This window comes from Halichoerus grypus, chromosome 1 (genome assembly GCF_964656455.1).
Source record: "Halichoerus grypus chromosome 1, mHalGry1.hap1.1, whole genome shotgun sequence".
Classification (NCBI taxonomy): Eukaryota; Metazoa; Chordata; class Mammalia; order Carnivora; family Phocidae; genus Halichoerus; species Halichoerus grypus.
This window is the reverse complement of record NC_135712.1, coordinates 207,540,885-207,567,619: the sequence shown is the minus strand read 5'-3', so window position 1 is coordinate 207,567,619 and position 26,735 is coordinate 207,540,885. Positions and strand designations below refer to the sequence as shown.

General features: G+C 59.4%; 1 protein-coding gene across 17 annotated transcripts in view; it reads left to right on the top strand.

Annotated features, from left to right (window-relative positions):
* The window catches only part of NFIX (nuclear factor I X), a 93,921-nt gene that overhangs the window by 54,591 nt on the left and 12,595 nt on the right, over nucleotides 1-26,735 (top strand). For 14 of the 17 annotated variants that reach the window (XM_036110796.2, XM_036110808.2, XM_036110807.2 and 11 more), the window contains 6 exons: nucleotides 18,831-18,893; nucleotides 19,244-19,318; nucleotides 19,666-19,786; nucleotides 20,898-21,034; nucleotides 23,914-24,036; nucleotides 26,217-26,392. In XM_036110796.2, coding sequence (XP_035966689.1) covers nucleotides 18,831-18,893; nucleotides 19,244-19,318; nucleotides 19,666-19,786; nucleotides 20,898-21,034; nucleotides 23,914-24,036; nucleotides 26,217-26,392 — 695 coding nt within the window. The remainder of the gene's footprint in view (nucleotides 1-18,830; nucleotides 18,894-19,243; nucleotides 19,319-19,665; nucleotides 19,787-20,897; nucleotides 21,035-23,913; nucleotides 24,037-26,216; nucleotides 26,393-26,735) is intronic. The other 3 variants (XM_078054853.1, XM_078054858.1, XM_078054868.1) reach the window with 1 other exon arrangement.

The following is a 26,735-nucleotide window of genomic DNA, read 5'->3' as shown; positions in this document are numbered from 1 at the left end:
ACACACACACACACACACACACACTGGAGGAGGGAGAATGCTGGGCTCAGGGACGTTGACCTTTGTCATTGTCCTGTATGGCCCTGGCACCTGGGAGTCAGTATTCCCATGTTGCCCTCATCCTGATCACAGCAAGATGGAAACCCAGAAAGAAGAAACCCCACAGGGCTGGAGTTCTCCTGCCTTGTCCTTTGTCCCTGTTTTGAGCTGTTGTTACTGCCCCTGGTCGCCCATCTTAACACGACCTCTCCTTCCGTGGGGGCCACAGTCACAGGCTGCCCCTTCCACTGGGTGCCCACACATCTGACAGGGATGGCCCCAGGACGTGCTGAGCAGGGTGCTGGTGGGACTCCAGCAGGGAGAGGCCACCAAAGGCCTCGTGTGCTTGGGTGGGCTTGACAACATTTTGCGGGGGTCTTTCTTGCTGGCTGAGATGCTGGTAGGCCCAGGAAATCCAGCTGGGGTCACGCTGGCTCGTGGGGCACCCCATGGATTCTCCCACTTTCCTTAGTGCTCTTATTCTCTTGTGACTTTCTATTCTGTCCCCCACTCCCCCAGACCCCTCCTTTCCTTCTTCCTCTTGGCTGTGGCTCCCTGGCAAGGCTGGGGAGAAATAGACAAACTCTTCAAAAAAAATTTTTTTTAAGTTTCCCAAACTTTTCCAGATGCCAAGAAGAGGCCAGAGAAACCCTGCAACTGCGGGGCTGAGGGAGGGGCGTGTTCTAAGGCCTCCCCCGGCAAAAGGACGGAAACTAGGGGAGCGGGGTGACTTTGGTGCCTCAGACAGTCCACCTGAAGGTCAGGGGGCTGCTTTGCCATCCCCAACAGCCCCCCCCCCCCCCGTCCTCACTGAAAACCCCCAGCCTGTGTGGGGAGGCAGAAACAGAGGATAATGTCTGTAGGGCTCCTAGGAAGTGCAGCATCACATTGCAAAGGAAGTGACTTCTGGGGTTCATAAGGATTGAATTTGGGACAGAACATCCCCCCAGGAGCTGAGAAGGGGGTAACCTGGCCCCAAGGGCTCCCTCGCCTGTAGTCTGGGGCCTGATATGAGAACCCACTACTGCTGGAGCCAGGGGTGGGGGGACAGACAGGAGGGGGTGGTGTCTGGGGACAGTGCAGACACCACTGTCCTCTCCCGGTTGCACCCATAAGGGATGCTGCCCCCACCTCTGCCGTTCTGTCCATCCACTCCCTGGACACCTCCTAAAACAAAGGCCTCTTTGTGGTCCTGGCCCACTGGCCTGCTGCCAGCCACATTCTTTGCGTGTTTCCTGAGCATGGATCCCAGCTCAGTGGTCAGCTCCTCCCCCATTGGCCCAACTCCTCGGGGCTCAGAGCAGTCCCCTCTCTGCTGCCCTGCCCAGGGTCCTCCCACAGCTCCCATCCCTCCTGTCAACAGATCTGGGCTGAGACGGGAGAGCCCGAGCCCGAGGAGCTCGGCCTCTGGGCCTGAGGAGCTCTCAGAAGCAAGTAGATTCCATCCGTCCTGGCTCTGACCTATCCCAGCCAGTTCCCCCGAGCCTTGATGTTCTCATCGGTGAAAATGGGGGAAAATAACTACCCCATGGGACTGTTGGGCAGATTAAATGTCTCCCAAACACCCAGCTCCTGCCTGCCACACAGTGGCTGCACCAAGTAACTGGAGCTCCCCGCTTCGGACCTGCACCCCGGGGTGGGGCGTTGGGGGCTGGTGGTGACTTTGGTGGATGGCTAAGGAGCTCAGAGAGTCTCTAGAGCCTTGAGCCGGACGTTTCCTACAGTCCTGTGGGAGGGAGACCCAGAACCTAAGGCCTACTCCTAGGGGAGTCCTTCCCCTCCTCCGGGACAGAGCTAGGTCCTTAGCAAGTGGCCTTCCTGCTTCCTGTGCCCCCTTGCCCCTCCTGGCACCCACCTCAATCTGGAACAGCTCTGGGGTGCACTGTCTGGGTGAGAAATGGGGCGGGGCAGGGGCTAGGTCTCTGAATAAAGGGACCTGGGGAGGGTGAAGGCAGGGAGCCCCAAGGAGGGACCGCTGGACTTTTAGGAGTAGAACACTTTGGAAAGTCGGCGGATACATCCCCTGTCACCTCCAGTCACCAGTTACTCATGGTCACACACGGTCCTAATGAAGTCCTAGATTGCTGCTCTGCCCCCCCTTGTTAAAAAAATGTTCATAATTTGGAAAGAAAAGAAGCTTTTTACAAGCTGGCGGCTCTAGGGAACTTTCCGTCGGGTTCTTTCTGGCCTCGTGATGGGTGGGGCCCACTTTTCCCTTCCCCTCTCGTGCTCTCCTAATAATCCCCCTTCCCCAGCCCCACCAAACACACATACTCTTTAGGCGACCTACAGCCAGCTGTCACCCCAAGAAGGCTGAAGGAAGGCTGAGGACCTGTCTGTGCTCTCCTGGGCCCCAGCCAAGGCCCAGCACCACCTCCCCTGCCTGCAGAGGTCTCTGACACGGACCTAGAGTCCTCAGATAGCAGCTCTTCCCAGAATCTGCTCCAGGACCCAGCCCTGCATGCCCTCCCCCAGGGCTTACCCCCCTCTCCTGTTGAGTGAGGGTCCCCCGAGTCCTCCCGGAGTCCTGGGGCCCCTACAGGGAGGAGGCGAGAGGTGCTGAGCTCACCGCCTCGGCATCTGCCCTCCCCCTCTCTGGTGCGAGGGCCGGCCGCACTCCCGCCAGCGCCTCGCTCCCTAATAGCTTTTTAAGTCCAACCACATGTGTCTGTGGAGCAAGGAGCCGCCCCTCGCAGGGCCTCGGCTCCCCTCCCTCGCCCGAGACCACCCTCCACTCGAAGCAGCCTCGGGGCTGGGGGAGGGGGTCTGCCTCCCGAGAGCCCATCTGCTCGCTGCCGGCCCAGCTGAGCAAGAAGGGCCGTGGAGACGGCTGAGTGCTCGGGTCTCTCTCAGGAGTGTTATGTGAGGAGACCTGCCCTGAGGCTCCACTGGGCTCAGGGTCCCCCAGCCTCCCTTCCGGGTTCCCTGTAGCAGCAAGGAGGGGCCCGCCGTCTGGGTTTGGGGGCCTGAAGTGGGCGGCTAGGAGGTGGGTGAGGAGCTCTGACCTCCTCTTAGGGCCTCCCCAGCCATGGCTTTGTGCCAGCACCTCTCTCCTGCACCCGGCCCCACTGTGGTGACCCCATGATCGCCCCTCTGACTTGTACACGTGTGGCTCCCTGTGCGTGTGAGTGGTCTGTGGGGAGGCCTGTGGGGTGCGGTTTCGCAGAAGGGGAGTGAGGGCTGAGAACCAACGGGCAGGCAGGCCTGGGGTCCTAATGAGAAAATTGCTTCCAGCCAGGGAGCCCTGCTCTGCGGCTGAAATTGCATCCAGCCCGAGCCAACTCTGTTGCCGCAGTCCCGCCCTTCGGAAGGAGGTGGGGGTGCAGCCCGGGGCAGGGGGAGGAGCGGGGCTTGCACACGACTCAACCAACCCCCCCCAACACCTTGGAGAGAGTCTTCTGCTTCTTGGGGAGGAGGGGACTCCAGTGAGCTCCAGGGCCAGGCTTGGCTCAGGACCCTACTGCTTGATCCTTGGGAGGCAGATGCGGGAGAGGGGACTGAGAGATTCTCCTCTCCCTTCTGCCCAGTTCCACCGAATCTGTGGAGCTCCCACTGCCTGTGGAGGTTCTCAGAGAGGTGGACCCATTTACATTACAGGCTTACTGAGGAAGGGTGTGAGGAGCGCTTTGTTTCCACAGAGGTCCTGTGTGCAAGTTTGTCCACCTGGAGTAATTTGAAATTCAGCTTCTCCTGAATTCTTAGGGCCCCGCCCCTCCTGCCTGTGTCTGCACTTGGGGGGGGGGGGCAGTGCCTGCACCCCAGGCTAGGGGACCCAGTCGGTGAAAGGCCAGCTTGGCTTGCTTCTGTTACTCACTCGGGCCTTTCCCGAGAACCACCTACGGGAATAGCAGAAACAAGGCCACGAAGCCAGCCCTGCTTCTGAGGAAAGCTGGTAACTACCATTCAGCTGCCAGTTGGCCCCATGGATTAACCAGCCTCGGGCGTGCCCTTGCCCTGCCCCAGTGAACCAGAAGGTCCACCTTCTGGTTACCTATGGGAAAGACCCATCCCACTCCTGGGAAAATACTTTCCTCACCTGGGGCTCTGGTCTCTGCTGCCGCTTTGCTTATAGACTCGGGATCACCTGTTTCCTAGATTTTTGACGTGGTGGTTAGGGAGGAGGCTTGTGGGGGCCGAGAGAGAGAGAATGGGCCACATCGAAGTGCTCAGCTGCCCTTGCCACCTGAGGTGAACCTGACCATGGGATTGCTCCCCAGAGAGGCAGCCGGTCACCCTGGACCTTCCTGCGCCCCCAACCCCCTGGGTGGGGCCTCACCCGGCACTGGCAAGTTGTAAAGACTGTGCAGAGCAGGGAGTGAGCAGGAGTGCTTGGAGGGAGGGAAGAAGGCAGGAGGAAGGAAACAACCCCATTGTCATCCCCCAAATTACTGGCTGGGATGGCAGGGGAGGAGGCGGAAAGCCGACATTGTTTACTTAATTAAAAGTAAACAACAATTTGCCGCTGCCAGCCTCCCATTAGCTGTGTGCCGAGCCCTACGAGCTGGGGACTCGGCTTTCGCTCCCGCCAAGCCTGGCTCCTTTCACCACACCCCCAGCCTGGGCTCCCCCAGGGCCCTGAGCCCTTCCCTTGGTTCTGCCTTTCTTGGGCTGAGCAGAGGAAGCAAGCTAAAACCAGTAGTGTCTCAGCATCCTCCGGGGTGGGATAAGAGTGTCAAGAAACTGTCATTTGGCAAGTCACTGTGGGGTGAGAGACCCCTGCGGGTGTACACTGTTACGCCAGGTTGTGCTCCAGCAGGGCGGGGCAGGGGACACCACCTGGCCAGGTTAGCTAGATGTCTGGCTCACTGGGGAGGTGGTCCCGCTCCTTCCCTCCCCACCTGAGTCCCCAGTCTGTACTACCTGGAGGCCCGGACCTCTCTGCCCCACCTCCCCCTTTTTTCCTTTTCCATTTTAGCCGCTTATAAACATCCTTCTCCCATCTTTTTGGCTCTGCTCCCAGAAGGGGGCTGTTCAAGGCTGCAGGAGGGCTAGGGAGAGAGGCAAGCACCCTGGGCCTGTGGGGAGAAGGGCTGCTGGAACTGAGTCCCCCCACCCCTGCCAGGACAGCCACAGGTGACCCCAGGAACAGGGGAGGGGAGTTGGTCTGGGTTAGGCCTGACCTAGGGCTCAGCTAGGGTAGGATGGTGAGGAGGTTGTGCATTGATTTCTGCTGGCCTCCAGGGGCTGAGCAGGGTACCTTGCCAGAGGCCCCAGGCAAGTCCCCACCTCTCCTGTGGGCTCCGCCCCCCCCCCCTCAGCGATGTTGAGCTCAGGCTGCAGGTCTGGCCCAGGGCATGACTTTGGCTCATGACTTTAACCATGACAGCTTTCCCTTCCCCTGTTGGAGGTGGGGGCTAAGTCATTTCCCAGTCGCTGTCAGGCTCTGGCCAGATTCGTAAGGTGGGGAGAATATCTCAGGGAAAAAAAAAAAAAGCCAACCTGAGACACTTGGGAAGCCAAGCGACTGGGATTTAAGCCCAAAGGGGGAGAGGTGAGGCAAGGCACCGGTAGTAAATACATGAGCCTCGAGTCTCGGTTTGTATCTTGTGCCCCAGAGCGGTGGGTCCCACCAGGCTGATTCTTCCCCCAGGGGACATTTGGCAATGGCGGAGACATTTTTAGTTCTCACAACTGAGGGGGCGTGATGCTACTGGCATCTAGTGGGTGGAGGCCAGAGATGCTCAAATCCTGCAGTGCGCAGGACGGCCCCACCACAGAGAATGGTCCATGGGGTAGGGGTTGAGAACCCTGGTCTGGAATTCGGCCCTCCAAGAAGATTTAGACACCTACCCTCTCTCTCCAGGAGCCATCCTGCCCCACCTCTCTCCTCCCCCAACATTTGCATCCTTTCATCTTCCTCTTCCCCCATCAGGATTCACACATCCACATGCGTGCACACATGCTCACAGCTCCCGGGATTCACACACATCAGGGTTTTCACATGCACTCACACACACAGAAAAATCTGGGAAGTCTGTCCCATGCTTAATTGAATTAAAGGACTGGGGTTTGGCAGGACATTGTGTATCTGAGCTGCAGCTTCTTACAGCCGTTTCAGCCCCGGACAGGAGGCTCCCTGCGATTCCAGCTGCCGCTGCTCCTCTCCCCTCTTTCCGTCCCCCACTTTCCAAGCTGGAGGACGGGGAAGGGCCAGGTCAGCGACATGATGCTCCTCCTCCCTTCTCTCACTGCTTTGCTTTGTGGTACTGCTGGTAGGAGGCCGGGGCCTCCTGAAAAACAGGTATCCCCCACGCATGAGGCCAGGGGACTGTCTGGAGCAGACCAGTCCAGGCCAGTCCCTCATTCCAGGTTTTCTGCTGCCCATGCATGGGTTGGGAGGTCGAGGGTGCTGCTGGTTGGAAAAGGGATGCACTTCTTGGCCTAGTGTAAAGCCATCCAGCTCTGCCTGAGAGGCCTGAGGGCTCCGGGGAGGCTGCACCCCTGCTCTCATGGGCAGAGGGCACACAGTGCTTGGGGGATTGCCATCCCTCAGGTCCCTTCCCCAACCTGAGCCGGTTCGGTGGGACAGGGGATGGGGGTGTGCTGCGGGGCATAGGGGATGCTTTTCAGTGTCTCTTCCCTCCCACTGCTGCCAGGATCCCTCTGCAGCCTCTGCTTTGACAGGCTCTGGAGGTGGGTCTGTTCTCAGTCCCCCCTTTACAACCCCATTCTAGCCCCTCCTTGGGGAACAGAAGGAGCTCAGGCCCTGCCTCTCATCTGAGGATGACCCCGGTGCGAGAGCCCAGCCCTCACTTTGAGGAAGCTCTGCACGAGCCACCTCTAGCCCAGAGCCCCAGGCTATTGGAAAGGTCCTCTATCTAGAATGGGTACAGGAGATGCCCTGGGCCTCACTGTGGGCGGGAAGGGCGTGGTCAGCCAGCCTGTGCCTCCTGGGGCGCCATCTTCTAGCATGTGCCACCCTCTCTGGCCATGCCTTTGTGGGGGGCCTGCTGCGTGCAGAATCTGCCCCCCACAACCCCTCAGCTTAAGAGCAGCCTGGGCTAATCGCGCTAATGGCTGGTAGTGCCAGCGTCCAGAAGGCCCATTGGAGGGCCCAGCCCAACCCCGCCCCATATGTGTGACCCCTGGTGTTTGGACAAGGCCGGGGGTAGGGAGCAGTGCTTCCCCCCCCACCTCAAAACCCTCCACCACTGGGCTACTCCACTGGCTGGCAGAAGGAGTGGAAGAAGAATTGGGGGGCCAGAGAAGCCGCCAGACCCAGTGCGGAGCCCTGAGAAGCGATCTGCACGGTCCAGGGTCGGGAGGGGGGGTGGGGGGAGCAGGCCTCACCTCGGCTAACCTCCCTGACGAACAAAGGGGCCTTTCTCCACACCCGCCTGGGAGGGTGTGCCTGCCCGACGGCTGCCGCCACTGCAGAGAGCGCTGTTGTTTTCTTCTTCTCCTTGACTTTTCTCCATTTCTCTCCCTCTCCTTGGTTCCTGATCTCTGACTTTAGTCTCCATTTTTAACTTTTTGAGAGGGGCGAGGGGGAGGGGCGGGGAGGAAATCTTCCTCTTCAAGCGTTTATCAAGTGCAAGGGGAAGGTCTGTGCTGCCAAAAGGTTGGGCGTCGTGGGAGTGTCGGGAACAGTCGTGGGGTCACGCGGCCGCAGACTCGCCCACACCCAGAGCAGCCCCGCTCTGGGGGAGGCAGGTAGGGACCGAGAGCCACTGGGCGCTGCGCAGGGTGGGCCCGGGCTCACTGGTTAACCCCCACAGCCATGCACCTGGCAGCGCCCCCCCCTCCCCGCTCCTCCTCGCTCGCCCATTCCCCGGCCCCCTTCCATCCGGCCCCCGCACCGCAAGCTGTTCCTAATCAATGAGAACGGGAAGCTCGGCCCTCACATCACATCACGGGATGTGCTTGGCAGCGGCAACGGCACCAACGAGAGTCGCCGCCTCGGGCAGCACAGCCCGGGGTTCGAGTGGCCTGGGTCTGCCCGGGGCCTCCTCCTTCCTGCTCAGGACTCAGGGGCGTGCAGAGGGAACCCCGGCCCTTGGAGCCCCCGGCGGGCGGCGCGCAGGTTCGCCGCCCCCGCCCCGGGCCCCGCCGCCGCCGGCGGAGGGCAGCTAGTGTTAACTCGCTGCGCCACCTAGCTACAGCGTCCGGGAATGCAGCGCGCCGGTCCGTGCGGGTGCGGCCCCGAGCCCTGCGGCCCCGCTGCTCCGGAAAGTCCCTTCTGGTCCTTCAGGGCATTGTCACTGGCGGATGTGGCACCTGCCAACCTGGAGGGTCGGTATCGTTTGGTCTCTTCAGCAGCTTAGACTGTCCCGGCCCTGAGTCTGGGTAGCTGCCTCCTACCAGGTGGCCCACCACAGTACTGAGTGCAGGTCCAAGCTTCTGGAAGATGCCCCTCAGCTGCTGTTCAGGATCACAGCAAAGCTGAAATGTAGGGTCCCGGAAGCAGACCTCCTTGCCCCATCTATGCCTCCCTTATTGTATGCTTGGCGCTTTAGAGCGTATAAAACTATCCTGTCCTCTTCTCTGTAAAAATTCCTGCTCAGGGCTCACTGTGCTGTCTAAGGGAAGCCGGCCATGTGTTGGGATGGAGAGGAGGCCTGGGAGACACACTGGGTGCCTGATAACAGCAGGTCTAGGATTTGGATCCCAGGCCCAGGGCTCCTTCTGACACCCAGAGCCATCTCATCCCCTCAGGAGGCTACCTGCCTACACAGTTTTTCAGCCCAGCCTGGGCTTTCAGTGCTGTAAGTTGGAGATTTGGAGTCAGAGGCCCAAATTCTTCATGTCTTGTCTGGGTAGCTCTGGGCAGTGGCTGCTGTAAGGTCTTTGGGGGTGGGGGGAGGGTGGGGAGCTGAGCAAGCTTGCAAGAGTGCTCCCCTGCCCTGCCCTCCACGGGGAGACTCTGCATCCTTTCTCTGGTCAGTCCAGCCCTCAGGCATGGGGATCCGTGTGTCCAGTCCTGCAGTCCCGGCCCAGCTGGGCTTTGCAGAATTAGTGGTACTGGGGTTTCCACATCAATTCCTTGGGCGTTGAGTGTCGAGGATGGACCTGCAGGAAAAATGTTCTCTTCTTTATAAGGGGAAGGTGCCAGCCACCTGGTACTTTTGTCCCTTGGGTGGTCAGTGTAGCCACAGTTGGAAGAAGGATCTAGAAGGATCTATTTAGAATCTCGTTATCCTCTTCAACTGCAGGTTACAGTAGTGAACAAAACACTGACAGGCCTTGACTCCAGAGGACTGATGCTCTAGTGGGGTGTTCCCAGTCTGGGACCCCCTGCTCTGGGAGGCCTGGTGGCCAAGTCCTTGGGGCTCTTGAGCCCTCCAGAGCCAGGGTCCCAGTCCCCCAGCCCTGGCCCAGCCAGAGGCTCCCAGTGTGGATGGGATTTGAAGGAAAGGCTACTTGGCTTCCAGCCTCCAGGCAGAAGTTCTCCACTTGGACATTTGATTATGGCATGTGTTTGTGTTCGTTGCTCTTCCATGGGCCCAAGTATGTCTCTCCCGAGAAGGCCTCCCTGGTAGAGGAGGCTCCTTTAGAGACACCAGCCTGGGTGTCAGGTGCTGCCCCTTAGGGGGCTGAGGAAATTAGAGCACCTGAGGATGGGAGGCAAGTGGCCTTGGCCTGCTCTCACCTAGGTGGGTTCTCCTTCCCCAGGCCCCCTGGATTCTCCTAAGGAGAGGGGTCAGCGGGAGGCAAGGTGGGGGTAAGACTCTGCTCATGGCCAGAAAGAGAGAGGTAACCTGGAACGCAAGGAGGCCAGGGAGCCCTGATGTTCTCCTATCCCCCCCATCTTCTGGCCAGCCTGACCCTCTTCCTGTAAGCAAGGGGGCTCCACGTGTGGGAGCTTTCCCCTGCCCAGGGCTGAGAGTGACTTTGCTCTCTGTGGGGACTCCTCCCACTTTCTTTTCCTGGTCGGTTGTTGCTTTTCTGCCTCCTCATCTTTGCCCCCCACCTCCCTTCCCCAGAACATTGCAAAGGTATATGGGTTGAGGCTCCTTGACTTGGGGCCTCTCCAGTCCCTCACCCTGATGAGTGTCCCCCATCAGGTGCCGGCAGCTGGATGCGGCCCAGCTGTGCTTATGAAGCCACTCCTGAGTATTTTTAGGGAAGTTTTCTCCCCTTCTGTTTCTTTTGTTTGTTTGTTAAGAAGTCACTTCCTCTGTCTTCCCTTTCTCTCCCTTTGCTTTCTTCCCTTTTTCCTCCCTGTTGGAACCTTCTCCTTCTCTGATTCTTTCTATTTCAGCCCTCTTGCTTTGAACCACTTTGCTTTGGTTCTGATTTTCTCTCTTGGCCTCTCCCTCTCTCTTAGTTTTCATTTTGTCTTTTTGTCATTCTCTTGTTCTGGGGTTCACTGATTCCTTCCCTCCTTTTCCCAAACTCTGAGTTGTGCCAGGCATGTCCTCAGGTGGCCTCCAGAACTTCTGCAACGCCCCTTCTCATCCCTGGTTGGCGTTAGTGCCTGGAGGACTCTGTGCCTTTTACAAGTAATTAGACCAAGGACAAGTGTATTTGGGCGATGGGGGGAGGGTGAGGCCTGACCCTGGGAGGTGGGGACACTATTAATAGTCCTAAGAGCAGCTGGAGGTGGGGGCAGTTGTCTGGCCAGGCCTGGCCTGGGCAGCTCAAAGGGTCAGAAAGGGCAGTGCTGGAAACAGAAAGCGGGTAGGGGTTGGGGAGCAGCTCTGCATGCCCCTAGACTGGATGGGGGCACCCCCTCTGCAGGGCCCATCTTTTCTTGGCATGCTGGGTATGGAGGGCATTCTCCACTGTCAGTTTCTATCAGGTTCAGGACGGGACAGAAGCTTTAGGGGTGGGGGCCCCTTTTATGGACCCAGCTATTATATGACTCCTTGGCCCCAGGCCCTCTTGGGAACATCGGCTCCAGCTGCTGGCTGCATTGTGGCACCAGCTGGCACTCTGGGGGAGGCGGCTGGCCACCCGTGGGGCCAGCACCGCTGCTTCTGGTGTCCTCAGCTCTCTGTATCCTTAGCGCTGGGCTAGGACAGGCAGGGCCCAGGGCCAAGCACCCTCAGAATCTAGGGGCAAAAGCTTTTTCTCCCCCTTCTCTTTTGGCCTTACCCATCCCCTGGCCTTCCCTTTCATTGCCTCTCCCCCACTATTTCCAATATGGTAACCATCCCAAGGTCATTTACTGTAACCACTGACTTTGGAGAGGGACACACCTGTAGAAGGCATCCTGCTCTTTTATGTCCAGGGAAACCTGTCTGCCCCTTTTTGCAGATGGTAATGGGCCAGACCCTCAGGGAGACCCTCAGCTTGCTGGCCATGTTCTCTGGGGCGAGACACCAAAAAATAGTAATCTAGGGCATACTTAATGTGTCATAATGAGTATGCACCCCTGTGGCGGGGGGGAGCTGAGGGTTAGCCACACTTCTCTCACTGAGGCAGCCTTTGAGCAGAGCGGGAGAAGGAGGAGTAGAGTTTCAGCTAATGGCGTTGAAGGGAAATGGTGGTCCAGATGGAAGGACAGGTGACATCTATGAGTCGGGCCCTGGGCTAAGCACCTTATACCTGTTTTCTCATTTATTCCTCACCCAAGAGCCCTAGGTGGTGGGTGGCATCTGCATTTTACAGAGGAGGAAACAGCTCAGAACTTGACCAAGGTCACTTGGCTGGTAGGTTCTGGAGCCTGGACGTGAACCAAGGGAAGCCTCTTTCCACCATTGCTGGCTGTCCACCTCCATCCCCCACTGCCCTTGGTGTGCCCCCTTCACCCTCTCTGTTCTGGGGTGAGGCCTCCTTTAGAGTGGCCAAGGGCAGGCTCCAGGCAGAGGTGGGCCGGGGCCTGGGGTGCGGAGCTCCTGCCTCCCTCCGTCTCCCCAAAGGTCCCTCCCTTTGCCTCCTTCAGTAGCAGCTGCTTCACCTCCAATCCCTGTCTGATGGGAATTCTGATCTGATGGGACTTCCTACCCCCTGGGCACCTCTGGAACATCCCAGATGGTGTTACTGCAAGGCCTGGGGTCTGCTTGTTCACAGAGAGCCATGGATCACTGATGTCTGAAGTGCTGGGGGTTGGTGCTGGGTTCCCTGCAAAGGGCAGACCCAGAAGGAGCCTGCATGTCCATCCTCATCTCCCAGGGCTGCCAGACTTAACTGCTGGGAGTTAACTGCTTAACTGCTGGGCCGGACTGGGAGAGGCCCCTAACAGGCTGACTGGGCTTTTTCCCTCCATCCACCTGCTAGGTGTTGTGCTCTGCACGAGGGTGCAACCCTCCTTCTCTCCCCCATTTTGGCCACTGTTTGTCGTCTCATGGGGATGACCACCTGGGCCCCTGGTTCCCCCAGGGCTCCAGTGACCGGGCCCCATCTCTCGTTCTTCCTGGGCTGGAGGCAGTGCTAAGGAAGGTTCTCCCATCAGGTACAGGGCAGAGAACGCTGAGCAGCTCACACCAGGGGAGCACCCTGGAGGCACCAGGGCTGTTTGCCTGAGCACGGCCTTTGGAGCCCATTCTGCTGGTCTCCTGGGCACCAGATGAGCCCACTGACTTGCCTTCTCCCTTCCGGCAGTCGCACTGCTGGGCAGTGAGCCCTGCGGCAGCCAGATCTGGCCCTCATTCCTGGAGGACCACAGATGGTGCTGGTGGACGTAGCGTGGGTTGAGGTGGGAAAGGTAGTGCCACCAGGGCCAGGGGCTGAGAGTGGAAGGTCCCATCCACACGTTCCCTGTGGCCTGAGCTGTTGTCCCTGCCCCACCCTCCCTTCATGGCCTTCTTGAGCTCAGGCCACCCCCAGGGGCAGCCAGAGCAGGTCTAGAGCAGGTCTATGCAGATGTGACTGGGCCTTTTCCCTGGCACTCAACTTGCCTCCCCTGCACAGGTGACTCAAGGTACAGGCTCAAGCCCCTTCAGGTCCATGAGTGGAGGGGGAATGAAGAAAGGAGAGATGAAGGTAATGGGGGGTGTGGAACATGTGTGCCCATCATGCCCCCAGCCGTACCCCTGCCCATATCTTCAGGGCTGTGCTTCCTGGTCATGCTCCTGTCTCCCACCATGTGGGGTTCTAGGGACAACAGAAGGCGGATAAACCTCAGGATGGCTCCAGGGCTTGTGTGCACACGCACAAGCTGGCTGGCTCATGGGGGTGGACTGCAGAGTGGAAAGAGGGAAGGAAAGATCCTAGAAGCTCCCTGGGCCTGGCCGAGGTTGAGCCCCTCCCCTCTTTGCCCTCTGGCTGCCCTGCACTCTCAAGGACTTCCTCAGTCCCAAGTCGCCTGTTTGCAGAGATGGGGAGAACCCCTCTGTGACCTGTCTCCCTAGCCCCCCATCCGTCCACTGCTCCCCTCCTCAGGGTGTCTCAGATTCTCAGACTTAGGTTTCAAGAGGCACAATAGTTACATTCTCCAGCTCTGATTGCTGCAGGCCAGGCCTCTGGCTCCCCTTGAGATTGGATTTCCAGTGCCCTGGATGCTCCGGAATCACAGAAGAGGGGGGAGACAGGTAGGGGGAGGGGAGTGCCACCCTGGGGAGTGCCAGGATCAGCTCCTGAATTGCATCAGCCCTTCAGAGGACAGCACCCCCGGAACAGAGCACACCCCCACCCTGCTTCTTGAATCTCAGACCGGGAGAGAGCCTGGGGAAGGGCAAGCAAATGGAGAACTCTGGGGGCTGTCCTCTATAGCCCCCAGAGGTCAGTGGTCCAGCAGAGCTAGAGGCGGGTACCTCTTTGGCCCAGTGCTAAGCACTGAGCATGCAGTGCACAGTGGGACCGCAGCTCTGAATGCATCATCTCATTTTACCCCTGTGGGACGGCAGGAAATTGCTAGTGGTATGTCCAAATGCGTGCGTGTTTGACTGTGCTCGCCCAAGTGTATGCACGTGTGGGTGTGGTTGAGCTGGGTCTTTCCGCTCCTCTTGGCCACCTAAGAACTCACTCTCTCAGTGATGTGCGTGGAGGCAGCCGGCCAGCAAGTTACATGTGGCCCCTTTCACAGAGAGAGTTTGTTTCGGGTGGGAGCCGAGGCAGAGCGTTCCCTGCAGCAAGCAGGAATTCCTCCTTTACCTAGTGGGAGCCATAAATATCTGCCCGTCTGTGACTGGAAATATACATACATATATATAACATGCTGTCAGTTGGGGTTCGTGTGCAACACTGGGCTCCTCCTGGCTGCTGGAGCTCCCCCTCCAGAGCTCCCATGAAGAGGCAGAGCCCTTCTGGACACACACACACACACACACACACACACACACACACACAGAAACAGGCATGGTTGGGAGAGGAAAGAGAGCCTGAGAAAGGGAACGTGAAGGAGAAGGAAGGACAGAGAGAGGAGTGTGGAGCCAAGAGAGAAAAATGAGACCAGAAATGGGATTCCAAAGGGAAAGGTGAAGAGCTCAATAAAGCAAGTAGGGGGGCTTCAAGGACTGAGAAGGTGGAACTGGTGCAGGGTTGAGAAAGGCAGTACTGGGGGTGGGGGGTGGGGGAGCTTTGTGGCTATTTCAGGGGATATGGAGGAACCTAAGGAAGAGGGGCCCACACTGCCAACAGTTGGCTGAGTTTGGCCCGGGTCTGGATACTGCAGAAGGCCACAGGCCATCGATGCCGGGAGGGCGGGGGTGACTGATGATATGTGTGCAGATGAACAGACCCAGAAGCCATGCTGAGACAGAGTCCAGATCTGTCACCTGCCCTTGCATAGCCCTCCCTTCCAGAAGCCTCCATAGTGGCCAGGGTCCTCAGGCACTGCGGGCAGGTGGCCTCTGCCTTTGAGGTGTGGATCACATGAGTAGCCCAGGTGCCACGCAGAGGGCAGTCAGCAGAGCATGCTCCTGTGGGTGACATGAGCCGGCCTAACCACCGAGAGCATGGAGAATAAGCTGTGGGCTCTGAGCTCCTCTCCATCCCCAAACCTGGCCCGGGCTCAGGGACCCTGATACCTGTCTGCCCAGGGCATCAAGCCCAGGCATCGGACACAGTGGCTGACTGTTTTTAGGAGGCTATATTAGATGGGCCTCATGCGAGGAAGCTTAAAACCAGGGAAGATGCTCTCTGGTCCTCAGGGCCAGGATAGAGGGAAAGGTTGAGTGGTGTCAGGGCCAAAGGGCGGTAGCAGTGCCCCTGGCTGCTCTTTCCCATCTCCAGTCTCTAGGGTGTGAAGGCAGCAGTAGTCTCTGAAGAGAGGTGCAGGCAGGGGGGTTAGGGTTGCTCTGCTGACCTTAGGGTGGCCCTGAACCGGGGGTGTGCACTTAGGGTCCCCACCGCTCTGGCAACCAGGCTGAAGAGAGCCGAGGCCAGAGAGGCTTCTAGAGGATGTGGCCCTGGAAGGCTGGGGAATCAGAGTGACAGCCTCAGGGGCGTGGGCCAGGGGAGGGTGTGGGGGGAGGATAAAAGATGGAGCTGGGCACCTGTCTGCCTTGTGCTAGCCAACACTGTCCCTGCCCCTCCACTGGCCCACAGGCCACCAGCTGGCCCATTATCCCTGGCGAGAAAGCAGACACTGGAGGGGGGCTCCCATGTGGCTGCAACTTACTCATGCAAACCCGCCGGCAGGGACTGCCAGGGGAGAGCCACCCTGTTCTGGGTCGGAGGCGAGGGGGGTGGGGGACAGCGGAGAGAGGAGCCCCCGCTGTGCAGCAGTCAGGTCTCCTCCTGTGCTGTTGGCAGGGGGCAGTGCGTGGGGCCTGTGAACAGGAGATAAAGAGTTCAGGCAGAGGGTTTTTTCTCACTAACCGTGGATTTGTATGTTTGTTCAGCTGGTGGCTCTGATAAGCCCCATTCTGCCAGATAAAAGCTGAGCAGCCATGAGGCGGGGCGTGGGGAGGGGTGTCATAAAGGGACCTTCCTCCTGTCTGTCCTGAGGCCTGGGGTTATCCCCTCCCCCAGGGAGCTCAACAGGGAAAGGGGTCAAGATGCTGGGGTGTCATGCTCCCTGGTGTGCTAGCCTGTGGTGCAGCCTCTGCTCCCAGAGGGCTGTCTAGGGTAGGCCCGGACCTTGGGGCACAGCTCCCCAAAGAGCCCAAGAAAGCTGGCTGGCTGGCTCTCTCCCCTGGGGGCGGGGGGCAGTGGTCTCCTCACCCTCCCTAGAAGCCTGTCCACCAGGGCCCGGTGGCTGTTTGGCCCTGCAGCTGCTGTATGGGCTCCTGCCAGGCCCCTGCCCCGTCTGTCCACTGGGTGGACAAGGGCCTGCCCCCATCATGTCCCTTACTGTCCTGTCAGGGCAGGGGTCCTAGTTGAGCCCCAGGGCCTGCGACTGGCCTATGGGGGCTTCAGTGCCTTTGAGCGGACCATGGTGTCCCCAGGGCCCCAGCTTTAACCCTCCCTTCCCCTTCTGCTGGGTGCCGGCCGCGAGGGTGAAGGGGGTGCTGCTAGAGCAGGGCGGTGGGGCCCTGGCTGGAGCTGCCCCTGCTGCAGGGCTGGCTCCTGAGCCTCCGAGCCTGGGTCCAGATTTCCAGCGTTTCTGCCTTTTGTCCTGGAGCTGAGCTGAGCATGCCGGGGGCCGGCGGGGGTGGCATTGTGGGGACGCTGGCTGGGCCGCCAGCCGTAAGATGGCTGCCAAGGGCTAAAATGGCTGCCAGCAGCGCCTGGAGGCGCGTGGCAGCGGGCCTCGCCCGCGCTGGATCCTCGCTCCCGCTGGCTCCTTTACATCAAGCTAATAGTAATAACAGCAATAACGTTTCGGGACAGTATCCTGGTTTAGAAGGATTTCCTGTCTATCGCGCTCTCCTGGAGCCCCATTTGTCTCTGCCGTAGTCGCTGGCCCACCTCCATCTCTTTGTCGGGTTCTCTCTCGCCTTTCTGTCCTTGCGCTGGATGTGCGCGTGCGCGCAGCTTTCTGTCTCCACCTGGCCGCGTTCAGGGGGCCTGGGACTACACCCCTGGGTGGACTCCTCTGGCTCCCGCAACTCCACGGACCCAAACCTGGAAGGCTGGTGGGGACTGAGTTGGTCCCAGGATGGGTGGGGTCAGTAGCAGGGGCCCCTGGGCAGCAGAGCCCGGAGCATGTGCCCCTCAATGGGCTCCACACGCTGGGCCTGTGGCTCTGCCCTTCCTAAGTTTTGAATGGAGGAGAGGGCAGCCCTGGGAGATGAAGCAGGCTCGGGGCACCCCGGGTCTAGGGAGGTCCTAGAGTGGACCACCCAGTACCTCAGCCCCTCACCTGCTCCTTCTTGGACTGGCAGGGGGGTTGAATCAGACCTAGATAGCCAGGAATAGGCCAGGGCAAGAGAATGACAAAACTCATACCCACAAGACACTGTGGCACAGAGAGGGTGCCCTCCTGGGAGCATGGGAGGAGGTCCTGTAGATTCTCTCCAGAGCGGAGAGTGCCGGTAGCAAAGAGGTGGCCTGGGGTAGGATTCACCATCCCCAAACACACCACAGCGGTGAACACAAAGGGAGGTGTGGCAGGCTGCACCCCAAATTGGAGGGGCTGAGGGGCCATCATTAGCATTTTCCTTATAAACTTGTTTTCTTGATTTGTGACAAGATTTTATTTATTTATTTATTTATTTGGACTTAATAAAACTAAACAAGGTAAAGAATGGGGAAAGTGGGGACTGAAACTGTCCTGTAGGCAACCTGTCCTTTCTCACTGGTCACATCAAGGCAGGTGGCCAAAAACTTGGCCTGAGCGAAGCCTGGGCCCTCGCTCCCAGAGGGATGCTGTTCTTCTTACCAGCCCCCCTCATCCATCACTCTTCCATCCCTCCTGAGTGGCCTAGTGGCCACAGGGCACTTTGCCGCAATCTCTTGGGCCCCCGTCTCGTTGTTCTTTAGGAGCTTCCTTGCTGGTCACTCCCCAATGTGAGCAGCTTGGCTGTGAGGCCAGTGAGGGGTGGACTCTCCGGTCGGTAGGCTGACCTTGGGGTGGCGGGTGAGACTCAGGAGGCAGGGTCAAAGAGTCGGGCAGAGCCTTGGCCAATACCAGGGCGCAGTTTTCCGATGCCACCCCCATGTTGTCCCCTTGTGAGCAGCCGATTCTTTACCAAATGCCTAGCCTTCCTCCTGCCCCACAACCTGCCCTGGCCCCCCTCTGCCATCCTCTCGCCAGCTGTCATGCCTGGGCAGGCATTCTGGAGGTCCCCATTGTGCCCCTGGCACACAAAGCTTTGAGGACCTGGGGGGCGGGGGTGGGGGGGCTTTCCCAAGCTCAGCAAAATATTCACACACACACTCCACCCTGCCCCAGCCCTCTGTGAGCTCCCACCGCACAATGGGCCCTTGTCTCGGGGCTCCCTCTGAGCAGCTGTGGCACTGGGGCATGAGACAGCCCAGACAGGCTGGCACAGAGCGGGCGACGGCGCCAGGGCAAACCTCCCCCTCCGTGTTGCCAGGCGCTGCCTGTAAGCATAAAGGTGAGGTGGGGGGGTTCGGGCTGACAGGAATGGCTGTAATTAATGAAGTGAGAGGAGGAAGGGGCTGCTCCGCTGGGAGCCTGAGTCGAGTGGAGGATGGGGGACCCTTGGGTTCATCCCAGCTGTGCAAAGAGATGGTCACTGGCTTCTCTCGTGGGTACCATCCTCGCGCTGATTCTCAGCCATTGCTGCTCACCCAGGGGCGACTTTACTGCTAGGCACGTTGGGCAGTGTCTGCGGACGGTGTTGGCTGTCAAGACCTGGGTGCTGCTGGCATCTAGTGTGCGGAGGCCAGCGCTGCTGCCAGCCGCCCCGCAGTGCCCAGGACACCCCACCACGGAGCAGGATCTGGCTCCAGTGTCCGTAGGATGCACGTCCTCCTCTCTTCGGGTCTCCCTAGGCTCCTCCCCTCCGAGGAGAGGGTGCTGTGAAGGTGTTTACAGGGCTGGAGGGGCAGCTGCTTGGCTGGTGTGTGGGGCGCACTTTGATCTTGACCCATTCTCCCCTTTGTGTCTCCTGCAGAATCCGGACAATCAGATAGTTCAAACCAGCAAGGAGATGCGGACATCAAACCACTGCCCAACGGTCAGTGCCCCCCAACTCCCGCTGGCCCATGCCTAGCCTCTGTGGCCTGCCCTGCCCCCACCTGCCCTCCCACCCTGGCCAACCTGGCCTTCGCTCTCCCTCCATTTCTTCTCCTTTACCCAGCCGTTCCTCAACCAAACTTCAGCTGACGTCCCAAGGGGTGGGGGCTCACCTGAAGCATACTCACTCTTCTGTGTAGACATGAGGGCCCCTGAGGGCCAGCCTGTGTCTGGAATGTGAGGCTTGGGAGGGAGGGAGTCAAAGCAAGAGTGGGGAGAGCTTCGGGGAAACAGGCAGGCAGCCCCTCCTAGCCTTGCCTGACTCACTCACTTGTCCTTTCCCCTCTTCAGGGCACTTAAGTTTCCAGGACTGTTTTGTGACTTCCGGGGTCTGGAATGTGACGGAGCTGGTGAGAGTATCACAGAGTAAGTGAGTTCTTTCTTTCATCCAGGGCTGAGCTCAGCAGATTGGGGCTGTAAGGAGGTGGGACTCAGACCCCATGTGGCCCACCCCTGGTGGGGTCTTGGCAGAGGGGCAGACAGGGTTTCCTGGGACACTCTGCCCATTGGTACTGGGCTAGGTGGAGCGGAGGCGCCCAGAGAGCCCATTCTCTAATCTCCACTGCTTTGGAGGAAAAAAATCACAACCAAGGGCTCTTCCCCAAAGACCCCCAGCCAGGAGGAGGCTTCTGGGGAGCTGCTCATGACAACAAAACAAGGCCCCATTGGGCCTTCCACACCTCAAACCTTATCACCTTCTTGCCTTTTCCCAGCTCCTGTTGCGACAGCATCAGGGCCCAACTTCTCACTGGCAGACCTGGAGAGTCCCAGCTACTACAACATAAACCAGGTGACCCTGGGGCGGCGGTCCATCACCTCCCCTCCTTCCACCAGGTGAGCGCAGCACCCTGGCCTCCCCCCGCCTCCATCCCCAGGCCGTCTCAGGTGCTGCGGGCGGCCATACTCCCAAGGCCCGGGGGCCTTAGAAGGTCACCCCTTGTTGAGGGCGTGGGCTCCGGAGCAGCCGCGGCCCACCATGCTACCAACCGCCTGAGCTTCCTGCTTCGTGCTGTCGCTGGGCATTTGGTGCTGGGGACCTGAGCCCAAACAAGGCACGACTGTGCCTGGAAGGCACTTCCAGTGGGGATCTGAGAAGGCCTCTCTCTTGCGGAAGTGACATTTGAGCCCGGACAGGCATGGGGTGGATGCTCCAAGTAGAGCAGCCCCCATCCCAGCTAAGGATGGACATCCTGGTGGGACCCCCAAAGAGGGCTCTGGAAGGTATTTAGACTTAAAACCCACTGAAGGGTTTGAAGCAGGAGATGCTGGGGATATGTGTTCCAGAAAGTGCCCCTCGCAGCAGCATGTGTGGGCAGGACTGACGGCCAGTTAGAGGGTGGAGTCGAGGAGGGCCTGAGCTGGGTGGGGGAGTGGGGTGAGAGGGTGGGACCGAATTGAGAGGTGTTTGGGAGGTGGATACATTCAGCCCTTGTCAGGACCAATTGTTCAGGGCAGGGAGGGATCCTGTGCTTTTTTTAAAGAACTTAGACTTTTGGTTCATTGTGAGGTTTTTGGCATTCATTTTGATTTCTTAAAACATTACATTATAATACCATAATAGCTTCATGTTAGTACCGTTTTAATATAAAATAACATAGTATCTTGATGTCTGAGTTTTGTAGCACCCTTTGGGATTTTTGTCCCTGGCAAGTGGCCAGGGAGGCAGTGCAGGAGGCTTTTGCCCCCTCTTTGACCTGGGCAGCTCAGTGGATGAGGGCATCGTGGCCTGAGAAGGGGCTCAAGGAGGAGGAGCAGGTGGGCTGGGCCCCGAGGGACTCCGGGGCCAGTCTAGTCTCAGGGGTGGGCACGTAGTGAGTGCCTGGGGGTGCTGCTGTCATCAGGCACCTGCTCCCCACACGACAGGTCATCAGTGCGGCCTCCCTCGGTTTGAGGAGCTGTACCTCCGTCTTCCTTTGGCCTACCTGATCCCTCTCGTCTTCCCCAGCACCACCAAGCGCCCCAAGTCCATCGACGACAGCGAGATGGAGAGCCCTGTGGATGATGTCTTCTATCCTGGTACAGGCCGCTCCCCAGCAGCCGGCAGCAGCCAGTCCAGTGGGTGGCCCAACGATGTGGACGCAGGTATGGACGCTGCAGGGCCCACCCGGAGCGGGGCGGCTGGAGCCTCTTCTTCCCTCTCGGTTTACCTGGCAAGCCTCGCTCCGGTTCCCCTGCTGTGGGGTGGCACTACCTGTCTTCTTGCCTCCTGATCTTCCAGAGGAGGGCAGACCAGGCCGAAGGAGGGAGTGGAGGCGAGGAGCTGGGCTGTCCCTACGTGGGCAGCAGAGCCCATGGGTGTGGTGGAAGGAAAGCAGAGGCCCCAGGCACCGAGCTCTCGTGGTCTCCTTCTCTTGCTATTTCCCTGGAGAAGTTGCCCCAGCTCTGTGGTCCTCATGGTTTAAAGCAGTTTCTCAGTCTGGGCGCCATGGACATTTGGGGCCACATCATTCTCTGGGGTGGGGCCATCCTATGCATTGTAGGGCATTGAGCAGCAACCCTGGCCTCCACCCACCAGCCAATAGTAACTCCCCACTCCTCCCCAAAGTACAATGACTAAAAATGTTCCTAGACATTGCTGAATATCCCCCGGCATAGGGGAGAGGAGAACAGAATCATCTTGAGAACCACTAGTCTGAAGGGCCCAGCATCACAGAGAGGAGTGGAGCCTAGTAAAGAATGACCAGAATCATTTTTCCAATCAAGCAGGAAAGCTAGGGAAGGGCGGAGGTCTAAGGGAAGCCTGGCCAGTCCTCCCAGTACCCTCCCACCACCCCTTTCTCGGTGAACCCACCCACCTTCACTTCCAGTCCTGACTGGAGGCATGAGCAGACCCAGAGAACCCAGAAGGAGAGGAAGGAGAGTACGCGTGTGTGCACGCGCTGGTGTGTGTGTGCGTGCACGGTACATGTACGAGGAGCCTGGCTGCGGGAGACTTCTGCCTGACGCACTGGGGGTACAACCTGTGTGTGTCCTTGAGGTGCGAGTGTCTTGGGGCCAGGGAGTGTAGACCCGTGTGTGGGGGTTGTACACGGGGCATGTCTGCTCTGGTCAGGCCTGGGAACGGGAGCTTTGCTCGTGAGGCAGGAAGAGGAAGGCCTGACCTGATGTCGCTTTGCCTGGTGTTTTCCAGATGTGCCTCTACAGAGATAGGCCAGGTGGATGGGTCGGGGCAGGGGCTGGGGGAAAAGCAAGGCAGAAGGGTGGGGAGGTGCTCCTGCTCTCCTGTGGCCCAGATACAGTCTGCACAAGCTCCCTGCTCTCGGCTCCCTGGGAGGAGGGGAGGAGGGCTCATCGCCAGATGAGCCTGGGGAGTGGGCTCCAGACCAAGAGCAAAGCTCACCTCTGTGGGACAGCTGTCTGGCGAGTCTTTGGGTGTCTCTCCCAGGGTTTCATGTGGCAAGCAGGGACCTGGGTCGACACAGCCCAGATACTTCCCTGGGAGAGAGAGAAGGGGTTGAAAAGGCCCCGAAGACTCCACAGCCAGGGCCTCAGTTAATTGACTGCCCCTCAAGGACTCAAGTGCCTTGAGAGCCACATCCATCGCTGTCTCCTGGGGCTCAGCCCCCGGGTCCCTCTGCCCTGACCTGGTGCTCAAAGAGCTGTCCCCTCTCTGGCTCCCACTCTTTTTTCTCAGCTGTCTGCTCCAGTGCCTGTCATTTCTGCTCCTTCCAGCTGTCCTGCCATGCACGGCCCCCAACATCCTCCTGCAGCACCCCCAGCTCCCTTGCTTTCCCTTCTTTTCCTCCGTACCGGCACCCCGCCTCCTGCGGTGTTGTTTCCCTGCGCTGCGACAAATCGCCAATTAAGCAGCCCAGCTGCAGGACAGGGAACAGCTGGGGAGGCGCTGTGCGGCCACGGGGACAGCTGTGCACAGCTGGTGGGGGTGCTCCCCACCCCCGCACTGTGCCAGCTATCAGGTGGCACACAGCTGCCGCCAGATAACACCTCTGCTGGCGGCTGGGAGTTCGCCCTTCCCCCACCGCTTCCCTCTGCGGTTAAGACTGCAGCCCCCACCCCCACCCCCCACTCAGACTGATTCTATGCCTGAAAGATGGCAGCTCTGCAGATCTCCACCACTCCATCTTAGCCCTCCCATCCTGGGCACGGCCTTCTCCAGGCTCAGCCCAGGACAGGAGACAAGTTCCCCTGGAGGACCTGGCCCAGGGGCCCTGCTGTGTCAGAGCATCACTTGGACATCATGCCTGCCTGGCACAGAGATGACCTTGGTTGGCAGCATCGGGATCCTTCAGGCAGAGCTGCAACGGGGTGTTCTCTGTGTCCCTGTCTCCCACTGAATGCCACCCCATCTCTGGCACCAGGAGCAGAGCAAAGCCCCGAAATGACCCATCCTACAGCTGCCCAGCCTCTGGATCCCCGGGCAGGGGAGTCCTTTCCTGTCCCGCGCTGCCCCCAGTGCCCGCCCAGGCCCTCCAGCCCCTTCCCAACTCTCTTGTCGGGTGTTGTATCACCCCTGCGGTCCCTCCTGAGGATTGGTGGCTTCTTCCTACCAGAGCCTCCCCCAGTCCAGGGCCCCCACAGAGCAGACCCAAACCCATCCCTCTTCCGGGTCCCCCCTCACTCTGAAGCTGGCTCCCCAGGGCTCTTCCTGCACACCTTCCCCGCCCCTTGCCCCTGCATCCCGCCTTTTCATCCTGTGCCCTATGAGCTCCTTATCTGCTCATCAGGGAGCAAGATGAGCCCCCTTGCTCATCTCCTACCCAGCGCACCCAAGGGTCTCGTTTTCCTCTCCGATCAGAGCACCTGTAGCTGGCCCATCGGCATACCGGGCCTGAGAACCAGAGCCGGAATGGGGCAAAGGAGACAGGAAGGGGGTGTGGTGGGGAAGGGGTAGCCGGGAGGGGGCCCGAGGAGAGAAGGAGCTAGCTGCTGGCTTCCCGCCTTCCCTTGCTCTCGCCTCGGCCCAGCTAAACCTGCCCTGTGTTGCTGATTCCTCCCCCCAGGCCCGGCTTCTCTAAAGAAGTCAGGAAAGCTGGACTTCTGCAGTGCCCTCTCCTCTCAGGGCAGCTCCCCGCGCATGGCTTTCACTCACCACCCGCTGCCTGTGCTTGCTGGAGTCAGACCAGGTGAGAAATGGGGGGGCTTGGAGGGGGGCAGTGGGGGAGGCGGTGGAGCACTTAGGGGCAGTTGGCCAGGTGAAGGAGCCAGGGCTCCAGCCCCGGAGTGACAGCCGCAAGCTCTCTGAGTAGGCCGAGGTCTGGCGGAGGGTGGGCATGGGAATGGGCCCTCCTTCCGCGGCAGCCCCTCCTCACCCCGTTCCCAAGCACCCTCCCACTTGCTTCTCACTCCCCATGTGCACGTCTGTGCATGGGTGCGTGCGTGTGAGCTTGTGTGTGCACGCATGTGTGTGCTGTGCAGCACCGGCCTGTCCCAAGGCCCTCTCCCACCTGCCTGTGATGACGGAGGCCTCAGACCCACTCCTGTCCGCTCTCCTTTCCTCCTGCCAGTTGTGGGCGGGAAAGCACAGGCTTCTCCCTCTGTCCTCCTTTCACCTCTTGTCTCCTAGCTCCTGGCTGAGCCCAGGGTCTGGTTTCCCAGCACCAACTTGGGGCGCTGTGGGGCACAAATTGACAAGAGCACTCAGGGGAGCCCAGGCCCCCTTCTCAGGCCCTCCCTGCCCTTTTCCGAAAGTGAAGGGCTAGGCCGAGGGGCTGGTAGCACCTGGGTTGTTCTCCAGGGAAAGGAGCAAGCCCACTCCCTCTGGGGGCTCTCTTGCTTCTGTCTCGGGAGAGGGTGCTTGGTGGGGGTGGGGGGGTGGGGACAGCTCAGCGTTCCTGAGGGGATGGAATCTGGCAGGAAGTTGTGGGAACTGAGTCCTCAGCCTCCCTGCTCCCTCATTTGCTTTTTCGCCCCCTTGGTACCCTTCTGGCAGAAAGAGGCCTGGACTTTTTTCTGGACACTGCCTGTGTCCACCCGCCTGCCGTCTTGCGGGCCCTTCTGTAGGACACGGAGAAGAGTGCAGTTTACCCTCCCAGCCTCCTCCTCGGGGCCTCCTGGCTGAGAGCCCAGAGGCAGCCTGCACTGGGGCAGGGTGTGGTGGCCACAAGGTGGGGGCGGGGACCCCAGGCCTGTGTGCAGGCAGCGGGAGGGCGGCAGGCCCAGCTCGGCTCAGCTTTTATGAACTCCAGAGAGAAGCCAAGTTTGCTCAGCCCCCTAATGAAACCGAGAGCAAGAGCGAGCTGATTGGAAACAGACCGGAGGGGGAGGACTGGGCCCAGGGAAGAGCTGGGGCCTGCACCGGGGTGGGAGCTGTGTGTGGGGAGGATGCGTGTGCAAGGACCGTGGGGCTGAGCACGCAGGAACAGGGCCTGGGCAGCAGCGGCCAGAGGCACGGTCATGTGCGTGCAGGAGCCGGGTGTATGCATTTCAAGGGCTTGTCCTGCACAGGCAAGTGGCCCCGTCTTGAGCCAGAGCCTGGGAGTCCTTGGCCTCCTCCTTCCCTCCCCCAGACTCGCACCTAGGCCTGGACCAGGGTGAAGGCAGTGAGGCGCTCACCACAATGCAGAGTGTCAGGAGGCGCCAAAACCTTAGCCATCAAGATAAATAATATTTAATGTAATATTTTTTAAAAATTGAAACGATTGCAAAAAAAATATACAAGGAATAGCTATCAACGTTTTAAACAAAAGAGGGGACTGGCCTTGCATTTGCCTGACCTTGCCTTGTTCGTGTCACCCTAGCTCCAGCGCTGCTTCTAATCAGACTTTCTTACAAAGACAAGCAGCTGGCTGACCAGCCCTAGTTTGCCAATTGAACTTTTTATTTTAAAAAGTATTAAAAAAAAGATTTATTTATTTGTTTTGGCGGGGAGGGGCCGAGGGGGAGAGAGAGAATCTCTAGCAGACTCCCCACTGAGCGCAGAGCCCGGCGTGGCACTCGCTCGATGTCACAACCCTGCGATCACGACCCTGAGATCATGACCTGAGCCAAGATCAAGAGTCCAATGCTTCACCGACTGAGCCGTGCAGGCGCTCCGCCAATTCGGCTTTTTAAAAATACTGCATTAAGATATTACTTACCTCGATTGCCGAATCATCTGGCACTGCCTTAACTTCCTCACCAGAGAACGGTGCCTCACGCTCCTCACCCTGGTCCTGGCCCTGATCTTACCCCATTCTCCCTTTTCGTCTGGTTCCTCAGTGCTTTGTCTGACCAGCAATCCCCCCGCCGCCGCCCCGTCTTCCATCGCGCCCCCCTCTACCTGCTAAGCCCTGATGCCCTCTTCTTCCTGCCCACGTGCACGCAGGGAGTCCCCGGGCCACAGCATCAGCGCTGCACTTCCCCTCCACATCCATCATCCAGCAGTCGAGCCCGTACTTCACGCACCCGACCATCCGCTACCACCACCACCACGGGCAGGACTCGCTGAAGGAGTTTGTGCAGTTCGTGTGCTCGGACGGCTCGGGCCAGGCCGCCGGACAGGTGAGTCCAGAGGCCCCAGGAGCCCTGCCACAGCTCATCTCTGCATCCGTCCGTCTGTCTCGGGGCTCACAGGGAGAGGGTCCGAAAGCCGGGAGCCCTCCTGGGGCTGGAGCGGCAGAGAGTCGTTAGTGCCAAACACCTCCGTCTTCTGGATCTGGGGGTAGGGGTCCGTGTGTAATGCCAGGGCCTGTCTGTCACAGTCCAGAGTTGGGGGCGGGGGCAGTGGCTGGGCCTGCTTTGCTCGGGCTCCTTGCCCTCCCCTCGGTCTCTGTGCCCCCAGTAAGAGTGTATCCGTGATCTATCCAACCCGGCCTGGACTCCTTACCTCGTAACACCCCTCTTA